The 19,671-nt window shown below is 57.9% G+C and overlaps 1 protein-coding gene across 1 annotated transcript; it reads left to right on the top strand.

Annotated features, from left to right (window-relative positions):
- The first annotated feature begins 1,502 nt into the window (after nt 1–1,502).
- Nucleotides 1,503–4,329, top strand: LRRN1 (leucine rich repeat neuronal 1). Its single transcript, XM_079794497.1, has one exon. The coding sequence runs from the start codon at nt 1,611–1,613 to the stop codon at nt 3,759–3,761; it is 2,151 nt and encodes a 716-aa protein (XP_079650623.1). The 5' UTR covers nt 1,503–1,610; the 3' UTR covers nt 3,762–4,329.
- The last annotated feature ends 15,342 nt before the right edge of the window (nt 4,330–19,671 follow it).

Here is a 19,671-nt window from a genome sequence, read left to right as displayed (position 1 = left end):
ACACACCCTCCTCCACCTGGGGTCCCTGAGCCACGGTACAGGTGTTTCGCTCTGAATAATGTGTGAACAAGGAGCATCATTTGGGAAAATGGCTGGAGGATGAAATGTAAGACTCAGAAAGGGTCTGGGGCCAGACAAAAGTCTGTGCAGGGTCAGCGTTCAGGATGCATTTGCAAGACCGTCTCGCCTTCCCAGAGGAAATAAAATAAACCCTCCATAAAGAGCTCGCGGCAGTCCGGCCCCGGCGCCTCCGTGGTTGAGCATCAACCTATGACCCAGGAGGTCACGGTTTGATTCCTGGTCAGGGCACATGCCTGGGTTGTGGGCTCCATCCCCAGTAGGAGGCGTGCAGGAGGCAGCCAGTCAATGATTCTCTCATCACTGATGTTTCTCTCTCTCCCTCTCCCTTCCTCTCTGAAATCAATAAAAATACTTTTTTTTTTAAAAAAAGAGAAGAGCTCGAGGCAACCTCTCAGGCTGTCCCCGCACCAGCCACCTACTACCCTGTGGGAGGCTCCGGCCAGGCCGTTGCTGACCCCACAAAGCATGCTCTCTGCTGCTGCCAGCCACCCACGCGGAGCCTCAGACCCAGCGGGAGGCAGCGAACCTGGAAATAACCGCTCTCTACGGCCAGGCGCTCCGACCAAGCTCCAGCGCCTGCGAGTCCTCCCTGCCCTGCATGAGAGGAAGTTTTAGGATCTATTTTCTAAAAAAGGAGACGGAGCCTCAGGAAGGAAGCGCTGATAACCCTCTCGCGGTCACACGGCTGCCTCTGAAGCCAGGCCCGTCCCTCCAGAGGCCACGCTCCCCTCGGCCCCAGGGTCAACAGGCTGGCAGACCTGCCCTCCCTATTTTGTTTTTGACCGTTTTTACTTTTTATTTTTTGGTGCCATAAATATAGGGTGTCCCCCAAATATGCATAAGACACTTTGAATAATTACAAAGGCATGTTTATTAAAATACTTCTATTTTCAAAATTGAGCTGTCAGCTACTAAAGTGTGTATACATGTTTTGACAGCCGGTACATGTAGTTTCTGAAGTCACTGTTGTGTGTGTGTTTAATGGCATCTGTGGGTTTTTCTGAATGTTCCTATTAAGTGTGTGTGTGTGTGTGTGTGTGTGTGTGTGGTGATGATGATGATGATTTTACCCAATAACATGAGCAGTCCCAGCTTAACTGTCAAGGGGAACTAGTTTAGCGCAGTGAATCTGGTAAAAGTGCCTGCAACTCCAAGCTTGCTGAGCTCCTTGAACATCCTGCTGTTGGTTTGGGAGGGACTGCGCCTGCTCAGCAGGCGAGAAAGGCTAGGATGGAGGGTGTCGGCGACAAACCTAACATCTGTCCCCATCGCATTCCAGGCGCACCCGCAGATTGGATCAGGCCGAGGGACCGGTGCGGCGCCGTGGGCGAGCCCGGGATGGAGAGCCACAGCTGAGAGCTCCTAGGGGCGTCCTGGCCTCGGAAAACTCCAGAGAACCGTCCCTGCGGGCTCCAGAACGCTCCGCCTCGCCACCGAGACTTAGCGTGAATGTTCGCGGGCCAGTCCGGGGCGTTCCCCTGCTGCTGAGAGGTGCGCGGGCAGGGCGGGCCGGCTCGGTGGCGGGCGGCATGGCCAGGATGCGACCTGTCCCGGCGGCGTCCGGCCTGGCGCTGGGCTTGCTGCTGGCCTCCCTCGCCGGGTCCTCCCTGCAGAGCGGCGAGTGCCCGCAGCTGTGCGTGTGCGAGGTCCGGCCCTGGTTCACCCCGCAGTCCACCTACCGCGAGGCCACCACCGTGGACTGCAACGACCTGCGTCTCACCCGCATCCCCGGCAACCTGTCCAGCGACACGCAGGTGCTGCTGCTGCAGAGCAACAGCATCGCGGCCACGGCCGACGAGCTGCAGCAGCTCTGCAACCTGACGGAGCTGGACGTGTCGCAGAACAACTTCAGCAGCATCCGCGAGGTGGGGCTGGCCAACCTGAGCCGGCTCACCACGCTGCACCTGGAGGAGAACCAGATCGCCGAGCTGCCCGACCGCTGCCTGCAGGACCTGGGCAGCCTGCAGGAGCTCTACATCAACCACAACCAGATCCGCGCCATCTCGGCGCACGCCTTCGCCGGCCTGCGCAACCTCCTGCGGCTGCACCTCAACTCCAACCGGCTCAGGGTGATCGACAGCCGCTGGTTCGAGGCCACGCCCAACCTGGAGATCCTCATGATCGGCGAGAACCCCGTGGTCGGCATCCTGGACATGAACTTCCGGCCCCTCGCAAACCTGCGGAGCTTGGTGCTGGCGGGCATGTGCCTCACCGACGTGCCCGGCAACGCGCTGGTGGGCCTGGACAGCCTCGAGAGCCTGTCCTTTTACGACAACAGGCTGGTCAAGGTGCCCCAGCTGGCCCTGCAGAAAGTCCCCAATTTGAAGTTCCTCGACCTCAACAAGAACCCCATCCACAAAATCCAGGAGGGTGACTTCCGGAACATGCTCCGGCTGAAGGAGCTGGGGCTCAACAACATGGGGGAGCTGGTCTCCGTGGACCGCTACGCCCTCGACAACCTGCCCGAGCTCACCAAGCTGGAGGCCACCAACAACCCCAAGCTGTCCTACGTCCACCGCCGGGCCTTCCGCGGCGTGCCCGCGCTGGAGAGCCTCATGCTCAACAACAACGCCCTGCACGCCGTGTACCGGGCCACCGTGGCGTCGCTCCCCAACCTGCGTGAGATCGGCATCCACAGCAACCCGCTGCGGTGCGACTGCGTCCTCCGCTGGGTGGCCGCCAACACGACCAGCATCCGCTTCATGGAGCCGCTGTCCATGCTCTGCGCCGCGCCGCCCGAGCTGCGGGGGCAGCCGGTGAAGGACGCGCTGGCCCGGGACGCGGGAGAGCGCTGCCTCCCGATGATAGCCCACGACGCCTTCCCCGGCCACCTGAGCGCGGAGCTCGGCGCCACGGTGCTCCTGGACTGCCGGGCCCTGGCGGAGCCGGAGCCCGAGATCTACTGGGTCACGCCCCTCGGCAGGAAGATAACCGGGGACACGCTCTCCGACAGGTACACGCTGAGTAGTGAGGGCACCTTGGAGATCCCCGACGTCCGCACGGAAGATTCCGGGAGGTACACCTGCGTGGCCCAGAATGTGGAAGGGGCCGACACGCGCGTGGTCACGGTGAAGGTCAACGGGACCCTCCTGGACGGGACCCAGGTGCTGAAGATGTACGTGAAGCAGACGGAGTCCCACTCCATCCTCGTGTCCTGGAAGGTGACCTCCAACGTCATGACGTCGAACCTCAAGTGGTCCTCGGCCACCATGAAGGTGGACAACCCGCACATCACCTACACGGCCCGGGTGCCCGTGGACGTGCACGAGTACAACCTCACGCACCTGCAGCCGTCCACCGACTACGAGGTGTGCCTCACCGTGTCCAACGTCCACCAGCAGACGCAGCGCTCCTGTGTCAACGTCACCACCAAGACGGCTGCCTTCGCCCTGGACCTCTCCGACCAGGACGCCAGCACGGCCCTGGCCGCCGTCATGGGCTCCATGTTTGCCGTCGTCAGCCTCGCGTCCACGGCCGTGTACGTCGCCAAAAGGTTCAAGAGGAAAAACTACCACCACTCGCTGAAAAAGTACATGCAAAAGACCTCGTCGATCCCGCTCAACGAGCTGTACCCCCCGCTCATCAACCTCTGGGACGGGGACACCGAGAAGGACAAGGACGGGGCCGCGGAGGCCAAGCCCGCCCAGGTGGACACGTCCAGGAGCTATTACATGTGGTAACGCCGGGGAGACGTGGCTTCTGGTAGGAAGGAGCACAACGACGTTTTTGCTTTATTCTGCAAAAGTAACACGTGGGGGACTTTTGTATTTTGGACTTGGGGCAGAGCGGAGGGCCCGGGTGGCTATCCCCGTTCTTTTTGTGTTGTTCTTTTGTTTGTTTTTTTTAGTGGAGCGTATCGCGAGTTTGACGTGGCTGGCAGCGAGCCTGGGCTCCCGGAGTGTGTTCGGTTTTTATCCTTATCGTTCTTCTGATTATGATTCTTTTATGATTATTCTTTGGTTTGCGTTGTCCTGCTAAACTCCACGATGCTGTTCTAACGACCGTGCTCCATACAATGATCAGTGACAGGTTGGGGTTCCCTGTGCTGTGGCCAGCAGCGTGACCCCGTCTTCCGAAGCCATCGGCAGAAAGCACCTCGTCCTCCGAAAAGCGGCCGCGTGGCTGAGGGGCGGCCTGGAGCCTTGGCGGCCCCCCTGGTCCACAGACTTCCAGCTCACGCGACCACCCACGGCCGGACTGTTACCTGCTTTCAATGACGTTAGCTGACCGCACTGCAACGTTGTATCCACTGACTTGAATGTTTGCCTTTGAACACGGACGTTTCTTTTTGTAATCAGTCGTTAAAGAGGCTTAGGCCACGCTAACAGGCAATAGAAACACGTTCTATATCAGGTTTTTTTAATGTAACAAACCACACGTCCCTGGCTACCTTCTTCTTTTTACCTTTAGTAGACACTTTCGAAAGAAAAAGACTACCTTTGGTGTGTTTCTCTCACCAACACGGTGTGTACAATGAAGACAGGACTCTAATAAATTAGTTTTGTTCTGATTTTTTAGAACACTTGCAGTAACGTATCCCGTGGAGTTCTTGCTAGTGGCTCACGCCCCTCAAACCAACCACCCAGGTAAATGGGCTACCGCGTGATGCTTCTCAAAACTGGGCCCTAAAGAGGTTCGACTTCTCTTTGTAGGGGAGGAAATACCTATTTTGATGCAGATGTTTTAATGGACAGGATTTCTGTATTTTAAATATTACTGACCAGACCCAATGGAGGAAACAGTTCATATGAAGAAAAAAGGTGTACTGCTGAATCCTGTGCATAACTAAACATGGATGGAGATACACACACACACACACACACACACACACACGGAGAGAGAGAGAGAGAGAGAGGCGTAGGATGTGTCACATCCCTTCTCTGTAGGGGTTTTGTTAAAATCTGATATTGTAGCGGTAGCCACGCCCGTCAGAGTGTCAATCACCGAGTTAGCGGCACTCCAAGTGCAGCGGGTGCTGCTCCTTTGCTGACAGCCGCCTATCTGAGACCCACATGAGCCCTCTGGGTGTGGAGACACCTGCAGGTGATGGACAGAAAACAGAGCGGCTTCCGGGCAGCTGGCAGGTCCCACCCAAAGACCAGAGAGAGACGCTCTGGCAGGGTTAGATGTTTCCCGGGAAATTGTGTGTGGAACAGAACAGAAGGAGGCCGATCTAGGTAGGGGGCCGTTCCGCGGGGTGGGGTGGGCGAAAGGACTCACTGGGAACGCAACGGATGAAGCGGAGAAGTACAGTCAGGCTGTTCCTGTGGCACCTGCCGCCAGGCCTCAGGCAGTCACACCAGGAGCCCGAGGCTGGGAGAGGAGTGAGCGCGAGCAGGTGCCGCTGAGCACAACCAGGGAAAGGCAGCAAGGGCGAGGCCGGCTGGAGGATTTCTTTCTTTAAAAAAAAAATTGTATACACACACACACACACACACAATCATATATATATATATATATATATATATATATATATATATATATATATGATTTCAGAGAGGAAGGGAGAGATAGAAACATCAATAATGAGAGGGAATCATTGATCCACTGCCTCCTGCACGCCCCCTCCCGGGGATCAAGCCTGCAACCCAAGCATGTGCCCTGACGGGGAATCAAACCATGATGTCCTGGTTCATAGGTCGACGCTCAACCATGGAGCCACGCCGGCCGCGTGGGTGTCTTTGTTTGGTCAATGCCTTGTCCCGGACTCACTCAGGAAGGCAGACCGTGGCTTCTCAGGACCACCAGTGCCTGGGCTCGAAGCATCTCTGCCCACGGCCGTCCATTTTGGTGAGGAAAGCCTGGGCCAGGGCGGGGAGAGCGGGCCCGGCCAGGTCAGACCCCTGCCCCCCGCCCACGGCAGGGCTCCGGCAGTTCCACGCCCAGCTCACCTGGCCCGCGGGCCCTGCTCCTGAACACGCTCCATCCTCGGTGCCCTTAGCTCGGTCAGCTCCAGCACCAGGCGGACAGAGGGTCGGGAGAGCCGCTGCCCCGACGGTACTGCCCGGGGAACGCCAGGTGGGGACACAGACTCGGAGCTGCTTGGGGGCCACTTTGGGGGGCTTCCGTGGGGGTTCTTGTCTTCAAATATCTGCAGAGAGTGGCAAACCACCCCCAAACTCCCTGAGCTGCACGAGGAGGAGGGGAGTGGCCTGCAGCTCTGGGCCCGGGCAGGGAGGGGCGCCCTTCAGACCACACTCACCGAGCAGGTGGGCCCTCGGACGCCAGGGGCGGAGATGGAGGGGAGCAGCCGCTTCCCCCCATGGCGGCACTGCCTCGGCAAGGCCAGTCTCGGGGGGCGGTGGGGGAATATCTCTTCTAGCCTTTTCTCCTCTAATAAAACATCGTAGCTGATCTTTCCCTCGTCTGCGCCAACCACCTGGGTTTCTGGTTGTTAGACAGCAAGATGGCAGGGGGCTCTTCCCCTTGCCACGCACACCCTCACCTGCTTCATGCAACTCGGTGAGTTAGACGAGGCCCGGCTGACGGCGGCCGCACCTTCCCCAGGAAAGTGACCCCACAATCGCCCTCTCGTCTCCCCGCCGCTCCCGGCTGGGCTATCTTCGGGGCTCTGACGTGGCTCCCAGCTGAGGTGACAGCCTGATTTTGGAGCCGCGTCTTGAAATGGGCATTCCCAAATGTGCCGTTTAGTTCGTGGCCAATTCAACGGTGTCGTGAATATCGAAGCAAGTGCAACGTTGGTCCGTTTTTCTCGTCGGATGTGGGGTTAAGAGGAACGGTCACCATTTCTCAAACCAACAGGATCCGGTTCTGTTCTTCTCCCGCCCGCTCGCTGTTTGCTTATCCAGTCCATGTCCTCGCCGGGGACCCCTCCCCCGATCCTCTGCTCCGAGTTTGCTTCCCACCCGCACATCCCCGCATCCATCTGCCCGGCATTTCCTCTTCTTCCTCGCTGCCTCGGAGCCGGGAGAAAAGACCCTCCCTTAGCTCTGCCCGGCCCGGACCGCCATACCCGCCTTCCCGGTCATTGACACGGGGCCTGGCCCTCCCCACGCCTCCCACCCAGGGCGGATGCATGCGTCTCCTCACCCCTTCCTCCCTCTCACTGGCTCGCAAAGAGAATTTCCTTGTTAATATTCACAAGGGATTCGCTGGAGGGAAATGCTTCTCTAAAGACGGTTAGAATGGCCTCCCCGAGCGGGAATGGGTCCCGCAGAGTTTCTGGGGGGCCTGTCTGATCTGGAGGGAGGCGCCTGCCCGCCTCCTCCCGGCCTGTGGGCTCCCATCTGGACCCACGGCGGGAACTCCAGGTGAGAATACAGAGACGGCGCGGCCGGCACAGGTGACAGCAAGGACTACACGGGGTCTGTGCAGAACTTGGGGACCTGAGGGCGCAGACATCAAGTGCACGGCACCCCACAGGCAGGGCCCGTGGGTGAGTCCTAGGGGACTCTGTACGGCAGATCCCGGGGGATGGGGCCCCTCGCTGCTTCCAGTGTCCTCTCCCTCCATCTGCGGAATGGCGGAGGCTGGGGGTCAGAGGGCATGTGGGGAAGGCAGAGTGACCGCAGAGGACAGCCCGTGGGAGGCGACACGCAGGCCTCTCTCTGGCCTAAGACACCATTTCCTCTCTCCCTTCAGCAGCGAATTCGCTGGGCACCTGTGAGGGGCACATCGACACTGTTCACCTCGGGCTATTGATTTTAGAGAGAGAGAAAGGGGGAGGGAGACAGAGAGAAAGGGGGAGAGAGACAGAGAAAGAGAGAGAGAGAAAGGGGGAGGGAGAGAGACAGAGAGAAAGGGGGAGAGAGAGAGAGAAACATGCATCAGCTGCCTCCTGCAACCTCGAGGATCCAGCCTGCAACCCGGGCCTGTGCCCTGACCTGGAATTGAACGGGCGACTCTTTGTTGCATGAGACGAGGCCCAGCCACCTGAGCCACACGGGCCAGGGCCGTCAGGCTAAACTCTCCTGTACGCTCCCCTCGCTCATGCTCAGGAAATTGACCTCCGTCACCATTTCCGGGGGAGGTTCAGCCCGTTCTTTCCTTAGCATCACACCAGGGGAGGCTTGGTAAAACGAGTGACCAACTCAATGCTTAGCTCCCCCGCGTAAACGGGGAAAAGTGACGTTCGCATCATCGGGAAGCTGAGAGGGTGGCATCTGAGATGCCTGGACACGAATGGCATTAACGGGTGTGCTGTCGGTAATAAACGCACTAGCTCTCCTGGCATCCCCCGCCCCGGCCCCCGTGTCAGGTGCAACCACGCCCGGGAAGCAGAGCCAGAACAGGCGCCTGAGCGGGCGGCGGTGAGCACGCCGAGGTGCGGCCAGGCCGTGCTCTCCCCTCTGCGGGGCCTCCCTCGCCCCCACCCCCACCCTCAGCCCCCAAGACTAAACTGACAAGGCGCCTTTCACCCTAGAAGGGAGCTGTCCTGAAGTAAGTAGCATCTTAATGCATAGAAGACACAGAGAGGGGGGCGTGGGGGAGGTGAGCCGCCCACCGCGAGGGCTTTGGAAAGAGTCGAGGGAGGAGCGTGTCTCATCAATAATACGGAGACTCGTGTGCACGGTGCCAGGCGCCTGCCAGCACGAGTGGGGTGACCGCATTGGAAGGTTCAAAAGTATCGAATCCCTACGCTGTGCCCCTGGGGCTAACACAACACTGCAGGCATCTACACGTGAATAAAATAATGCGAAAACTGTTACTCCTATAAAACCCGTTATTGTGTCTCTAGCCCCGGCCAGGAGCGGCACACGGATCACTTACACGTCCTCCTCTTGGCCCTGGGAGGTGAGCGCCCTGTCCCTGCGTGTGCGGGGGAGGCCTGCTCGGAGGGAGGCACGGGCGGGAGCCGTGGTCTGATGGACTCCGTGTCCGGCACGTTCTTCCCCGTGACATGCAACCAGTTCCGGTCCCCACACGGGGCCTCCTCCGCGGGTCTCCTCGGGGCCGAGACAAAGGAGAGGTGCAGAAACCTCTACACACCACGGAGCTCAAGCCCCTCCTTTGCAGATGGGGAAACTGAGGCCAGGGAAAGGTACCAACGTGGCTGAGATCTCCCGACCCGGGGGGTGGAGGAGCTGGGACTAGAACTCAGGTCTCCTGAGTGTCAGAAAAGGGAAAACGGCCCGGCCGGCATGGCTCAGTGGTTCATCATCGGCCTATGAACCAGGAGGTCACAGTTCGATTCCCGGTCAGGGCAGGAGGCAGATCAATGATTCTTTCTCATTGACCTCTCTCTCTCTCTCTCTCTCTCTCTCTCTCTCTCTCTCTCTCTCTCTCCCTCTCCCCCTTTCACGCTGACATCAATAAAAATAGTTTTTTTAAAAAAGAGGAAGAAATGGGAAAAGATAAGTTTCCCCCCAAACTGCCCCACCTTGCATCGCCGGGTAATGCCTGCGCTCACTGCCCTCGGCCGTCGCGGATGAGTGACCGTGTCAGATGCTGTTTGACTGGGAACGTCCTGCTTCAGCTGCTGTAACGCGTGGGGCGCCCTCTGCTTCCGCCCGGCACCTGCCCGGACCCCTCTGCTCAGGTCACCCCTGACTGTCCTCCCTTGCAGGCCTCCCCCCTCCAGCCCAGGTCTGCTCTTCTCAAAAAAAGGCATTTTGTTTTCAAAACACAGGGGACCTGTTCACCCGGGCCCTGGCTGAGCAGGGTGGCTGCCACGGAGAGAAAAATCAATCTGGAGAGCCCCGGCTCTCACCCCCAGAATCCTCAAAACCCACTTACGTTCACGGCTATAAATTCAGCCGACACGTCCCCGCGTCTCCGGCTCAGAGCCTGGGGCTGCAGGCCTCACTCCACACGCCTCCTCAGAATTTCAGTTCAGCAGGAAGCCAGGGCTTCTGTGGGAGACATGGGGCCGGGAACCCCTTCCCGTCCACAGGGAGCCTCTCTCTCGGGCCTTTTCTCCGCCCCCCGGTCCAGGCTCTTCCTCGCGGGGGAACCGTGATGAGCTTGACCCTCCCCGGCGATGGGCTTCTGGGATGGATCATTTCCTAAGACAGTGCCCACGAAGGATCTTCTCGACTTTCAGGCAAAATGCGAATGTTACAAATGGAGTTCCATGTCACCTTAAAGGCCGGGGACGTGTGTACTGAGCGTGCACTGTGTGCCGGGCAGGGTCCCGGTGGCGTTTCCCAGCGAGGGCCAAGCACACGTCGGGGACAGGGGGAGTCTCCAGGTCTCGGCCACCTGAGTGGCGTCAGAAGAGGACCCTTGATTCAAGTGCCCGCCACTCGCCACCGGGAACGTCGGGGCGCAGAGCAGGAGGGCTCTTGGCTGGAGAGCGGGAAGCAGGCGCTTCCGTGGGGAGTCAGGGGAGGGGACTGCGTGGAGCGAGAAAATGAGGAACGGCTTGTGAACGAGGAAGGGAGTGAGGAAAAGTCTGAACAAAAATGTACATGACAGGCCCGGCCGGCGTGGCTCCGTGGTTGAACAACGACCCTATGAACCAGGAGGTCACAGTTCGATTCCCGGGCAGGGCACATGCCCGGGTTGCCGGCTTGATCCCCAGTGTGGGGTGTGCAGGAGGCAGCCGATCAAGATTCTCTCTCATCACTGATGTTTCCAGCTCTCTCTCTCCCTCCCCCTTCCTCTCTGAAATCAATAAAAACATATTTTTTAAATGTGCATGACGGGGCGCCCCGGGAACCAGCTCGGTGAACCCAGCAGCCTCTACGGAGCCTCTCGGATGCTGAATCTTCACAGGGACCCGGAGGCGGGTCCCGCTGCTCTCCCCGTTTCCCTGTGAGGCTCACAAGGGCAGAGCCATTTGCCAAGGTCACCCAGGGGTCAGGCTCGGGCGTGCAACCCCAGCTCCCGTGCTGGTGGCCACCACTCCGGCCTGAGATTGGAAGCGAGGGAGCTGACCGCCGAGGGACTGCGAGACTTCGCTGCGTGACCCTGTGAGTGGTGCGGAGCCCGGGAAGGCTCTTTTTTTTTTTATTGTTTAAAGTATTACATATAGTAGTACATATATCTCCTTTTTTTTACCCCATTTACCTTCCCCCAGCCTCCCCTACCCCCTGTCGCATGCCCTCATTCCCCCCCCCCCCCAGTGTCTTGTGTCCACTGGTTGTGCTTACATGCATGCATACAAGTCCTTTGGTTGATCTCTTCCCCCCCAACACTCCCCAGCCTTCCCGCTATAATTTGACAGTCTGTTCAGTGCTTTGCTGCCTCTGTGTCTGTCTTTTTGTTCATCAGGTTATAATGTTCTTTATTTTCCATAAGTGAGTGAGATCGTGTGGTATTTTTCTTTCACTGCCTGGCTTATTTCACTCAGCAAATGACGGGTGGGAACCACACCGTCAATGGCAGACAGCGGGACCAATGCCCACAGAACAAGGATCCAACGCTCATACCCAAAACAGGCCTGCCTCGCGGCGCAGAAGCGGGAAGAAGACCGCAGCCTCGGGAACGAAGGCGCGGCGAGTGTCGGCTGCTGTTAGCGCGTGGAGGTATCCGTAAGAGAAAGCCCCCCCCGCTCCCCCCCCAGGCTTTGCTCCATCGCAGGCTGTGGGCCCCAGGACGCAGGAGGCTGGAGGGACAGGCGGCCAGTCCTCACGGCTGGCGGTTGGAAGGTCTAACACGGAGACTGCCTCCTCTTTGAAAGCTGGACAGAAGCAAAGCCAATCCCCCACAGGAGGCGGGGGGTCATCTGGGGCCCATGATCACAACGCGCATCCCCACGGCCCTCGCCACGGTCCGCCTCCGGGGCTGGGAGCACTTAGGGCAAGTGCTGTGAGGCCAATGCAAGTACTGAGAGGAGAAGAGCTGGGGTGGCAGAGGAGGGGGTCTATTCCTCCCTCCCCCAGCCCAGCCCCCCCCCCCCCATGTCTACCCACAGTAGCCCCGGGTCATGCTGATACGGATGGACGCAGCCCCTGACGCGGGCCCTGCAGTGCAAGCCCGCTGGGCTCCTACGAGGACGCTTGGTTAGTTACCCCCCACCACCCCCCAGAAGATGCCTCCCAGCGGTCTGCAGCCAGCATCTCCCTGCATCACGGCAGTGCCTCCGGGAGGCCAGGGAGGGTCGAGCCCCGTTGCCGCCGTTTATGGCCAGGAAGGGTGCTGGCCGGTGTGGGGGGCGCTGCAGCTGAGCTCGGTGCCCTGGTCGGCTGGGTCCAGCAGGCAGCTCACTCCACCCCACAGCGTCTTCAGAGCCCACACGTGCCCAGGGGGTCAGAAATCAACCCACTCAGCCCTATTGGATTTGGCAAGAGACCAAACTCAGCACAAGGGCTTACCTGTCCCACGGAGAAAACTGTTCCCAGCATGAAGTCTGTTCACCTAAACGTGTAAGTTCCTATGTGAGCAACCCAGTGCACGGCAGGCCACACAGATACCTCTGCTGAGCCCCACTGGGCTTCCTCCTCCTCCTCCTCCACAGCCCGAGCGACCTCTCCCATGCGAACGCCGCCAGGCCACGGCAGGGCATTGATTACTTGGCCGAGCGTCATCACGTGCCCCCTCCAGGAAGGTTCGGTTACTTAAATATCCCAAGGAGACCAGAGAATCCTAAAGACTGTTCTGGAAGGAATGAAGGAGGATCAGCATTCCAGATGTGGTTTGAAGCCAAGAAAAGTAAAATGATTTCTCAAAGGTTGTACGACCACTGAGCCAGGCTGAAACCCCAGCTCCCTGATGAGATCCGGGGCTCAGTCACAGGGTTGGGAACTCTACTCAATAGTGAAGCATCCTGGGGGCACGGTGAGGACAGAGACAACGGGCTCAGGAATGCCCAGCGAATTTTACTTTCTCATCACGACAAGCTCACACCTTACAGGCGAGCAGGGAATGACCCACTGACCGTAACACCTGACGCTTCTGACAGCGTATTCTTTTTATTTTTAGATGTGTTTTTATTGATTTTACAAAGAGAGGAAAAGGGGGAGAGAGAGAGAGAGAGAGAGAGAGAAACATTGATGAGAGAGAAACATCGATCGGCTGCCTCCTGCACGCCCCCCTCCTGGGAATCAAGCCCGCAACCCGGGCATGTGACCTGACTGGGAATCAAATCGGCGATGACGTTCAAACACCTGAGCCACACCAGCCAGGCTGACAATGTATTCTTAAAACAGTCCAGCGACAGACAGAGGAAGAGAGAGAGAGAGAGTAAAACGGATGTAGTAAAACATTATTGCTTGAAAGATCTGGGTAAAGGTATCTGGGGATTTTCTGTACTATTCTTGCAACTTTCCTGTATGTCTTACTTATGGCAAAATTTAAAAACATAAAAAGTGTCAGGCGTTTCCGTCAGAGCCACTGCCCTGCTCACCTGCAAGCTGCGACCTTGAGATGCGGAAAACGCAGGTCTCGCCGGCCTCCCCCCACGCTGGTAGCATCCGCCGTGTGGTGGGGCCGAAACTGACAGCCTCACCATGTGGCCAGACAGCACCCTGTCCCCTGGGCCCCTCCCCGAGCCAGACACGCCCCCTCCACTGCACGACGATCCATCACCAGATAGCAACAAGGGGTGTTACTGGCCGAGGGGCAGAACCAGCCTTTGACGAGTGTCTCTGTGGAACGCGTCCTAGTGCGGTACCTTCCTGCTATGGGTTCTGGGAAGTCTGAGGTCAGCGGCCTTGCAAGGCTCCAAGGAGGACCAGGGGTTATGTTAGTGCCACTGACAAAACCCAGCATCACAGCGACCGCTACAACCTTTAACATCCAAGCATCAAAGAAAAGGCAAAGACTGTTCACAACCATCCACAGAGCCAGTCTAGGGGAAGTGAAGGATTTCAATTTGCACTAGAATCACACAAGGAGACTCTACAAACATTCTAAAAAAGACACGGGGCACGGTCGCTCTACGGCACTGTCCATAAAGGAAACACAGGCTGCCGCAGTCTGAGAGAAAACAGCCCCAACATTAGGTGTCACTCTCTGACCCGTGAGTTGGTGCCCGAGAGGGTCCCCTGGCGTTCCTCTGAGCACCTCCCACCCGTCCCGGCTGCCCCTTCTGTGTCCCGGTTCATCTCCACGCACGCCTGCAGCGGCGGCATTAGAGTGAGACGCTGGTGTGTGTCCCGGGGAGAACCCCCTGGCTGAAGGGAGCATAAGCGATAAGAGGGGTCGGTGAGGCGATGGGGAAAGGGAAATATTGCTGGCGGGGATGTGAAGGGGTGCAGCTGCTGCGGGAAACAGTCGGGCAGGCCCTCAGAAAGTTAACACAGAGCCACCCTACGACCCAGCAATTCCGCTCCTAGGCATGTGCCCAGGAGAACACATCCCCACAAACACTGACACATGGAGGTTCCTAGGGACATGATTCACAATGGCCAACAACTGGAAACAACCCGAATGCCCATCGGATTGCTGAATGGGTCAAGGAAACGGGGTATATTCATACGGTGGAGTATTACGCTGCCATAGAAAAGGGGGAGGTGCTGGTTCATGCTAGTACACCCCCTGTGTGTTGGTGTGATCATCTGTCTCTACCATAGACTGAAGCTCCCGAAGGGCAGGGGCTGTGTTCATTGCACTAGTTTAACGCCATGCCCGCCACAGAGTCGTTGCTCAATAAACAGCCTTTCTGGGTTGAAGCAATACTGTCTGCCACCCAGCAGAGGCTCAGTATCTGTTGAGGGTCGCCTTCCTTACTGAACCTTCAGAATGACGGGCCCTGAGGACACGTGCTCACATTCGGGCCGACACAAACACACAGACACCAGATGGAGGCCGGCTCTGGTGGGACTCGTCTGGTAGGAAATGGGCCCCGAAATGCTTCGGGGGTTCGGGTGCTCAGGGAGAGCTGGCGTTACGCCTGCCGATTCGTGTGACCGGGGCCCGCGATCCGCTCTCCCCGCTCCTCCACCGTCTGGGAGGGTTGCTGCTGAGGTGGGGGCCTGTGGCGGCGGTTTTGCCAGAGGCTCCGGAGGGCTTTCTCCTCGGTATCCCTGCCAACTCTGGTCACCGGCCACCCGCCCCGCCCCTCCTTCCGCTGCTCCAGGAGCCAGTTCCTCTCTGGACGCTGGGCAGCTTGACAAAGAGCAGAGACACTGACCGGCCGTGAGCTTGTCCATTCACCTTCCCCTTGCAAGTCCATAAAAGGGGCTCTATTGCCAGCCGAGACTGGGGAGCTAGTCTTCTGGCTTCACAGAATTTCTTTCAGGGACTCAACATTTTCTCAAAGGCATTCGGAGCGCCGGCAGCGTCTTTATGCAATAGAACTGGATCCTGAGATCACCGCCTTTGCTTTAAAAAAAACAGTCCACCGGGGTCAAGCGTATTATTTAGTTACTTAGTCTTTCAAGGAAAAGGGACACCAACTCCAGGTCATCTCACGCAGGAGAAGCGGCGCTGGGCGTCGTCGCCCCCCCGCTCCCCTCCGCCCACCCCCCATCCCCGCGCTGCTTCTCCTCCGGGACCTGCCGCTCTGACGCGGATCGGTCACTGCATACGCTCGTGGCAGGGCCTTGCTAGGGAGGGTGAGAATCTACACGTTCTTTACAAAGTTCCAACTTACGCTGCTCATTCTGAACCGAGGCTCTCACTGTCTACCCAGTGCATCCCGGGTGAGAACTCGTGGGCCTAAACCCCGTCTTCGATGCAGCCCTGCAGGGTCGCAGCGTGAGTCACAATTTCCAGAGACCACGGGAAAGGGCCACCATTCACGCATACCCATCTTCAAGGGGCGGCGTCTGCTAATGTCCCTCCTGCCCCCCCCCCCAGAGGCCATGTGGCAGCCTGTGCCCTCAGCCAGCCGACCTCGGTGATGTACCCTGCCAGCAGGAAAGCCACCTTCCAAAAGGTGTCCCCACAAATCCAGAGCAGGAGCCGAGCTTCGAAGTGTCCCATTGGCCCCCTCTGATTCTCCTCAGATCTCTCATTTCTGACTCATCACTGACAACAGCGTACAAATTCAGTTCCCGGGGGGGCGGGGGCGAAACCTTAATGGGGAATTAGCTGAGGGCGACGTGGCTGCGATCTGATCACGGCTGAGTGGCTTCACTCTACAATGAGCTCAGTGGCCCCACAGTAAATGTGTCTTCTCCCTCATCGCTAGTTCATGTCTGGGTGCACCCCCGGGTCAGTGCAGCCTTAGCTACAAGAGCCACGACGTAGGAACAACGTAGGCGCCCATCGGCGGATGAATGGCTAGAGAAGCTGTGCTACACACACACACACACACACACACACACACACACACACCCCTACACAATGGACTGTTATTCAGCCATAAAAAAATGAGGAAATCCTACCATTTGTCACAACATGGACGAACGAACTTGAGGGCATTGTGCTAAATGAGAGAAGTCAGACAGAAGACAAATACTGTATGATCTCACTTACATGTAGAACCTAATAAAAAAGAGCCCACCAAACGAGAGAGAGAGAGAGAGAGAGAGAGAGAAAGAGAGAGGATGAGAGGAAGGGGGATGAGAGGAGGGGCAACGGGAAGAAGGTGGTCAACAGGCACAGACCTCTGGTTACAGGACAAGTCGGCCCTCGGGAGTAATGAACAACCCGGTGCCCACGCTAAGCAGCTGTGGGGCACGTAGGAAAGTTCCTGAGAGCAGATGCCAAGAGTCCTCGTCACAGGAGAAGACTTTTTCTTTCCTTCGCCTCCATCTTCAGGAGGGCGTTACCTTCTCAGTCATCATTCCACAGTGTATGTCCAAAACCACTGTGCTGTGTGCCTCACCCTTACACGGTCACGCGTGTCCATTCTTTCTCAATAAACCCGGACAAAATGAAATTCAGAAAAGAAGAAAGAAAAACATCTCGGTGCGCAAGGGATCGTGAAGTGAAGAAACAGACAAACGATGGAGCGTAATAAATAATTGCCATCGTATGCTCGGGGGTTAAAGACACAAACTGAAGTTCCCACGGGACTGCCCGGCAGAGTTATAGATCAACCGACTACAAGGAAAACTCCAGAATCCTCTGCGACGTGTGATGTTTCTAGAAAATTCTTTTCTGGGTACCAAAACCCGTGCCAAATTCCTCACTTCCTGGGGAAACGCGCCTACGTTGTCTCCTACCTTGTCTGAACTTCCGGGCTGGGTTTCCCGGCTGGATCGGCTCCTGCGGCATCCGTCCGACCTTGAGCCTGAACCGGAAAAAAGCACAGAGGTGGCAGGAATGAGAATGAGCCGCTGAGGGAGATGGACTTCATCGCAAGGTCTTGCCCTCTCTGCCCGGTCTCTCGGGCTTTCCTAGTTGGTATTCCTGGCACACGGCAGCACCGGTCAGGGGAGGCCCTGCGGAAAGGTCCTCCCCGCTGGAGGTCAGGAGACCTTCGTTCCGGCCCTGACAGCCTTTAACCACCGCGCGCCTCTACGGACGTCTCCGCCAGCCCCCGTCGACTAAATGAGGGGGGCTGGGTTCTCTGAACGTCTCTCCCAGCCCTAAAATTCTGGGACTCAAGGAAATAGAATGACTCATGTAAAAGCACACTGATGGTCCATCCCATCAATTCACACTGTCTGAACCGCAATGATGTTCGTCTTCAAAGTCCAAATGCAATTACGGCCAGACGGAGGGGACAGCAGCAAGTGGCCGGCGGAAGCCGCAGACATCCCGGCCCTGAGACGCACGCTGATGATGAGCCATTAGCATCTTCCGCAGACACGCGAGCGGCCGGGAAAGCTGGCAGGAGGAAGTCATAGAGTCTCCTCATGCCACTTAGCTGATATTTATCACGTGATGAATGAGGGGCCTTTTCATCCCCTCTAATCGCGGATCTCCTACGATAATTAGGGATGATTCAAGGCCTGGTGCCCGCTGGCCCGGCCTGGTCGGGAAGAAATTGCTTGTTCAGTGAGATTTCGGACGTTTTGTGCCAAAAGAAAAGAGAATCATAATCTCGTCTTTTCGTGTGGTGGCCAGGAACCAAAAACTGAACCCCAAAAAGGGAACACGTGGGTTCCCTGAGGCCCGGCTGCAGGTGGGGTGGCTTCAGGGGACGACCAAATGTCACGGGGACCTGGCCCTGCACTCTCTGGGCTCCGCTCTGTCCTGCTGGCTAATCCCCAGCTTCCCCAGTGGCATCTGGGTGACTGCCCACCCCCTCCCGGGTTCACGTGCAAAGCCAGTGAGTCCTGAGTCCATCTTTTCCCTGAAGGTCAGGATCGGAGGCCTGAGCCAAGCACTGTGACCCAAGAAGGAACTGTGAGCCCGGCTTGGTCCTGGGTCCCCTGCCTCCTCCCTCTCCCCCTCCTCTCATCTGCCCCCAGAATTCTGCCGGGGAAGCATGGAGGCCAGTGCGGTCCCTTCCGGAAACAGAGTGGCATTTGCTAGAAGCCGAGGCGAGTGCAGCTGGGTTACAAACGACAGGTGTCCGTTCGGGCCTGAAATAGCGAGAGTCCCGGGAGAAGGGTCTCGGGCTTGGAAGGCCTCCTCGAGGCCCGCCTCACCCTGCACTTCCGGCCGAGGAGGCTGAGACTTAGAGACTGAGTGAGGCGTGGCCTTCGCTCCTGAGCTTTGAGCCGGGCAGTCGGGCTGTAAGGCCCATTCCTCGCCAGCTCTGGGGCTCCGGGCAGCACCCCGGCTCACCCACAGGCCCTTCTGTTGGGATTTGTCGGCCAGAAACCACGGCAATAACAAAATGACAGACTCGACCCCAACACATTACCAGCCCCGATGTGCAGGCCACTCCCCGTAAAACTGGCGCTCTCTGGGGGAGGCATCGGCCTGAGTTAATGAGCTACCAACTCCGAGGACCCACGTTATCAACTGTCACTAGGCGTTGTCTTAAAGCCCCATTGGGTTTGGGCGGTATTTTCCTTAATCGGTTAGACGTGCAGAATCAGATCTCGGGATGGAGGCTGTTGGGCTGCGTCTGCTTTCCCACGTGGAGTGGACAGCTGTCCTTCCGGCGGCGGTGAGTGTGACCTCCGACCCCGCTCTTACTTGGCCCCGATGAAGGGAAACGGGGCCACGTGGCAACGCCGCTCGGTGATTGGTTGGTTGATGCCTTTCTAAGTACGCTCTTAGGGGGTATTTTAACGGGGTTCTACGCCTTTAAATGCACCTGTCAGAGAGTTCCCATTTGCCAGGTAACCAGGCTGGGATTGGATTCGGGGTGTGTAAGAGCCCGTTGCAGGTGCTGCCGTGCTTCCCCCGCGTGGACGGCACCCGCAGCGAACATCTGAGGCGCTGTCGGGTGGGGTTCACATCGGGGGCTCTGGGAGCCGAGGACCTGCCTTTGACCTTGTCCTGCTTCCACCAACCCTATGACCTTGGCGAGCTTCTTCACCTCCGAACGCCAATTCTGCCGACCTACGTACGAAGCGACATCGCATCCGCCGCTCCCTCCCGGGCCATCTGAAGTGCGGGGAGCGTTTGGAAAGGACTCGGCGGGTACACACTAACTCTGATGATTAATTGTGTTAGCGCAGTAAGTATCTGTTGATAAGGAAAATGCGCTGATCGATAAATGAATCAATGAGCCCTGTGAGGACTAGAGGAGGAGATGTCCGCCCTGATGCAGCAGCAAGCCCAGACCATGCCCGCCGCCACCGCCTCGGAGAAATTGTCCCTCCCCAGTGCCCTGCACGCGCCTCCGAGAAAGAAAAGACATTTGTGAGACACCCCAACCATGACGGGGGCGGGGGGGAGGGCGGGGGCGGAACTCACCTTGGAATCAATGAAATTGAATAGCTTTAAATAAGC

Source organism: Cnephaeus nilssonii, assembly GCF_951640355.1.
Source record: "Cnephaeus nilssonii genome assembly, chromosome: 17".
NCBI classification, from domain to species: domain Eukaryota; kingdom Metazoa; phylum Chordata; class Mammalia; order Chiroptera; family Vespertilionidae; genus Cnephaeus; species Cnephaeus nilssonii.
The sequence above is the reverse complement of the archived record's forward strand: the minus strand, read 5'-3'. Positions and strand labels throughout refer to the sequence as shown.

Coding starts and splice junctions, on each gene's coding strand:
- LRRN1 (XM_079794497.1), top strand. CDS start 1,611: ATGGCCAGGATGCGACCTGTCCCGGCGGCGTCCGGCCTGGCGCTGGGC.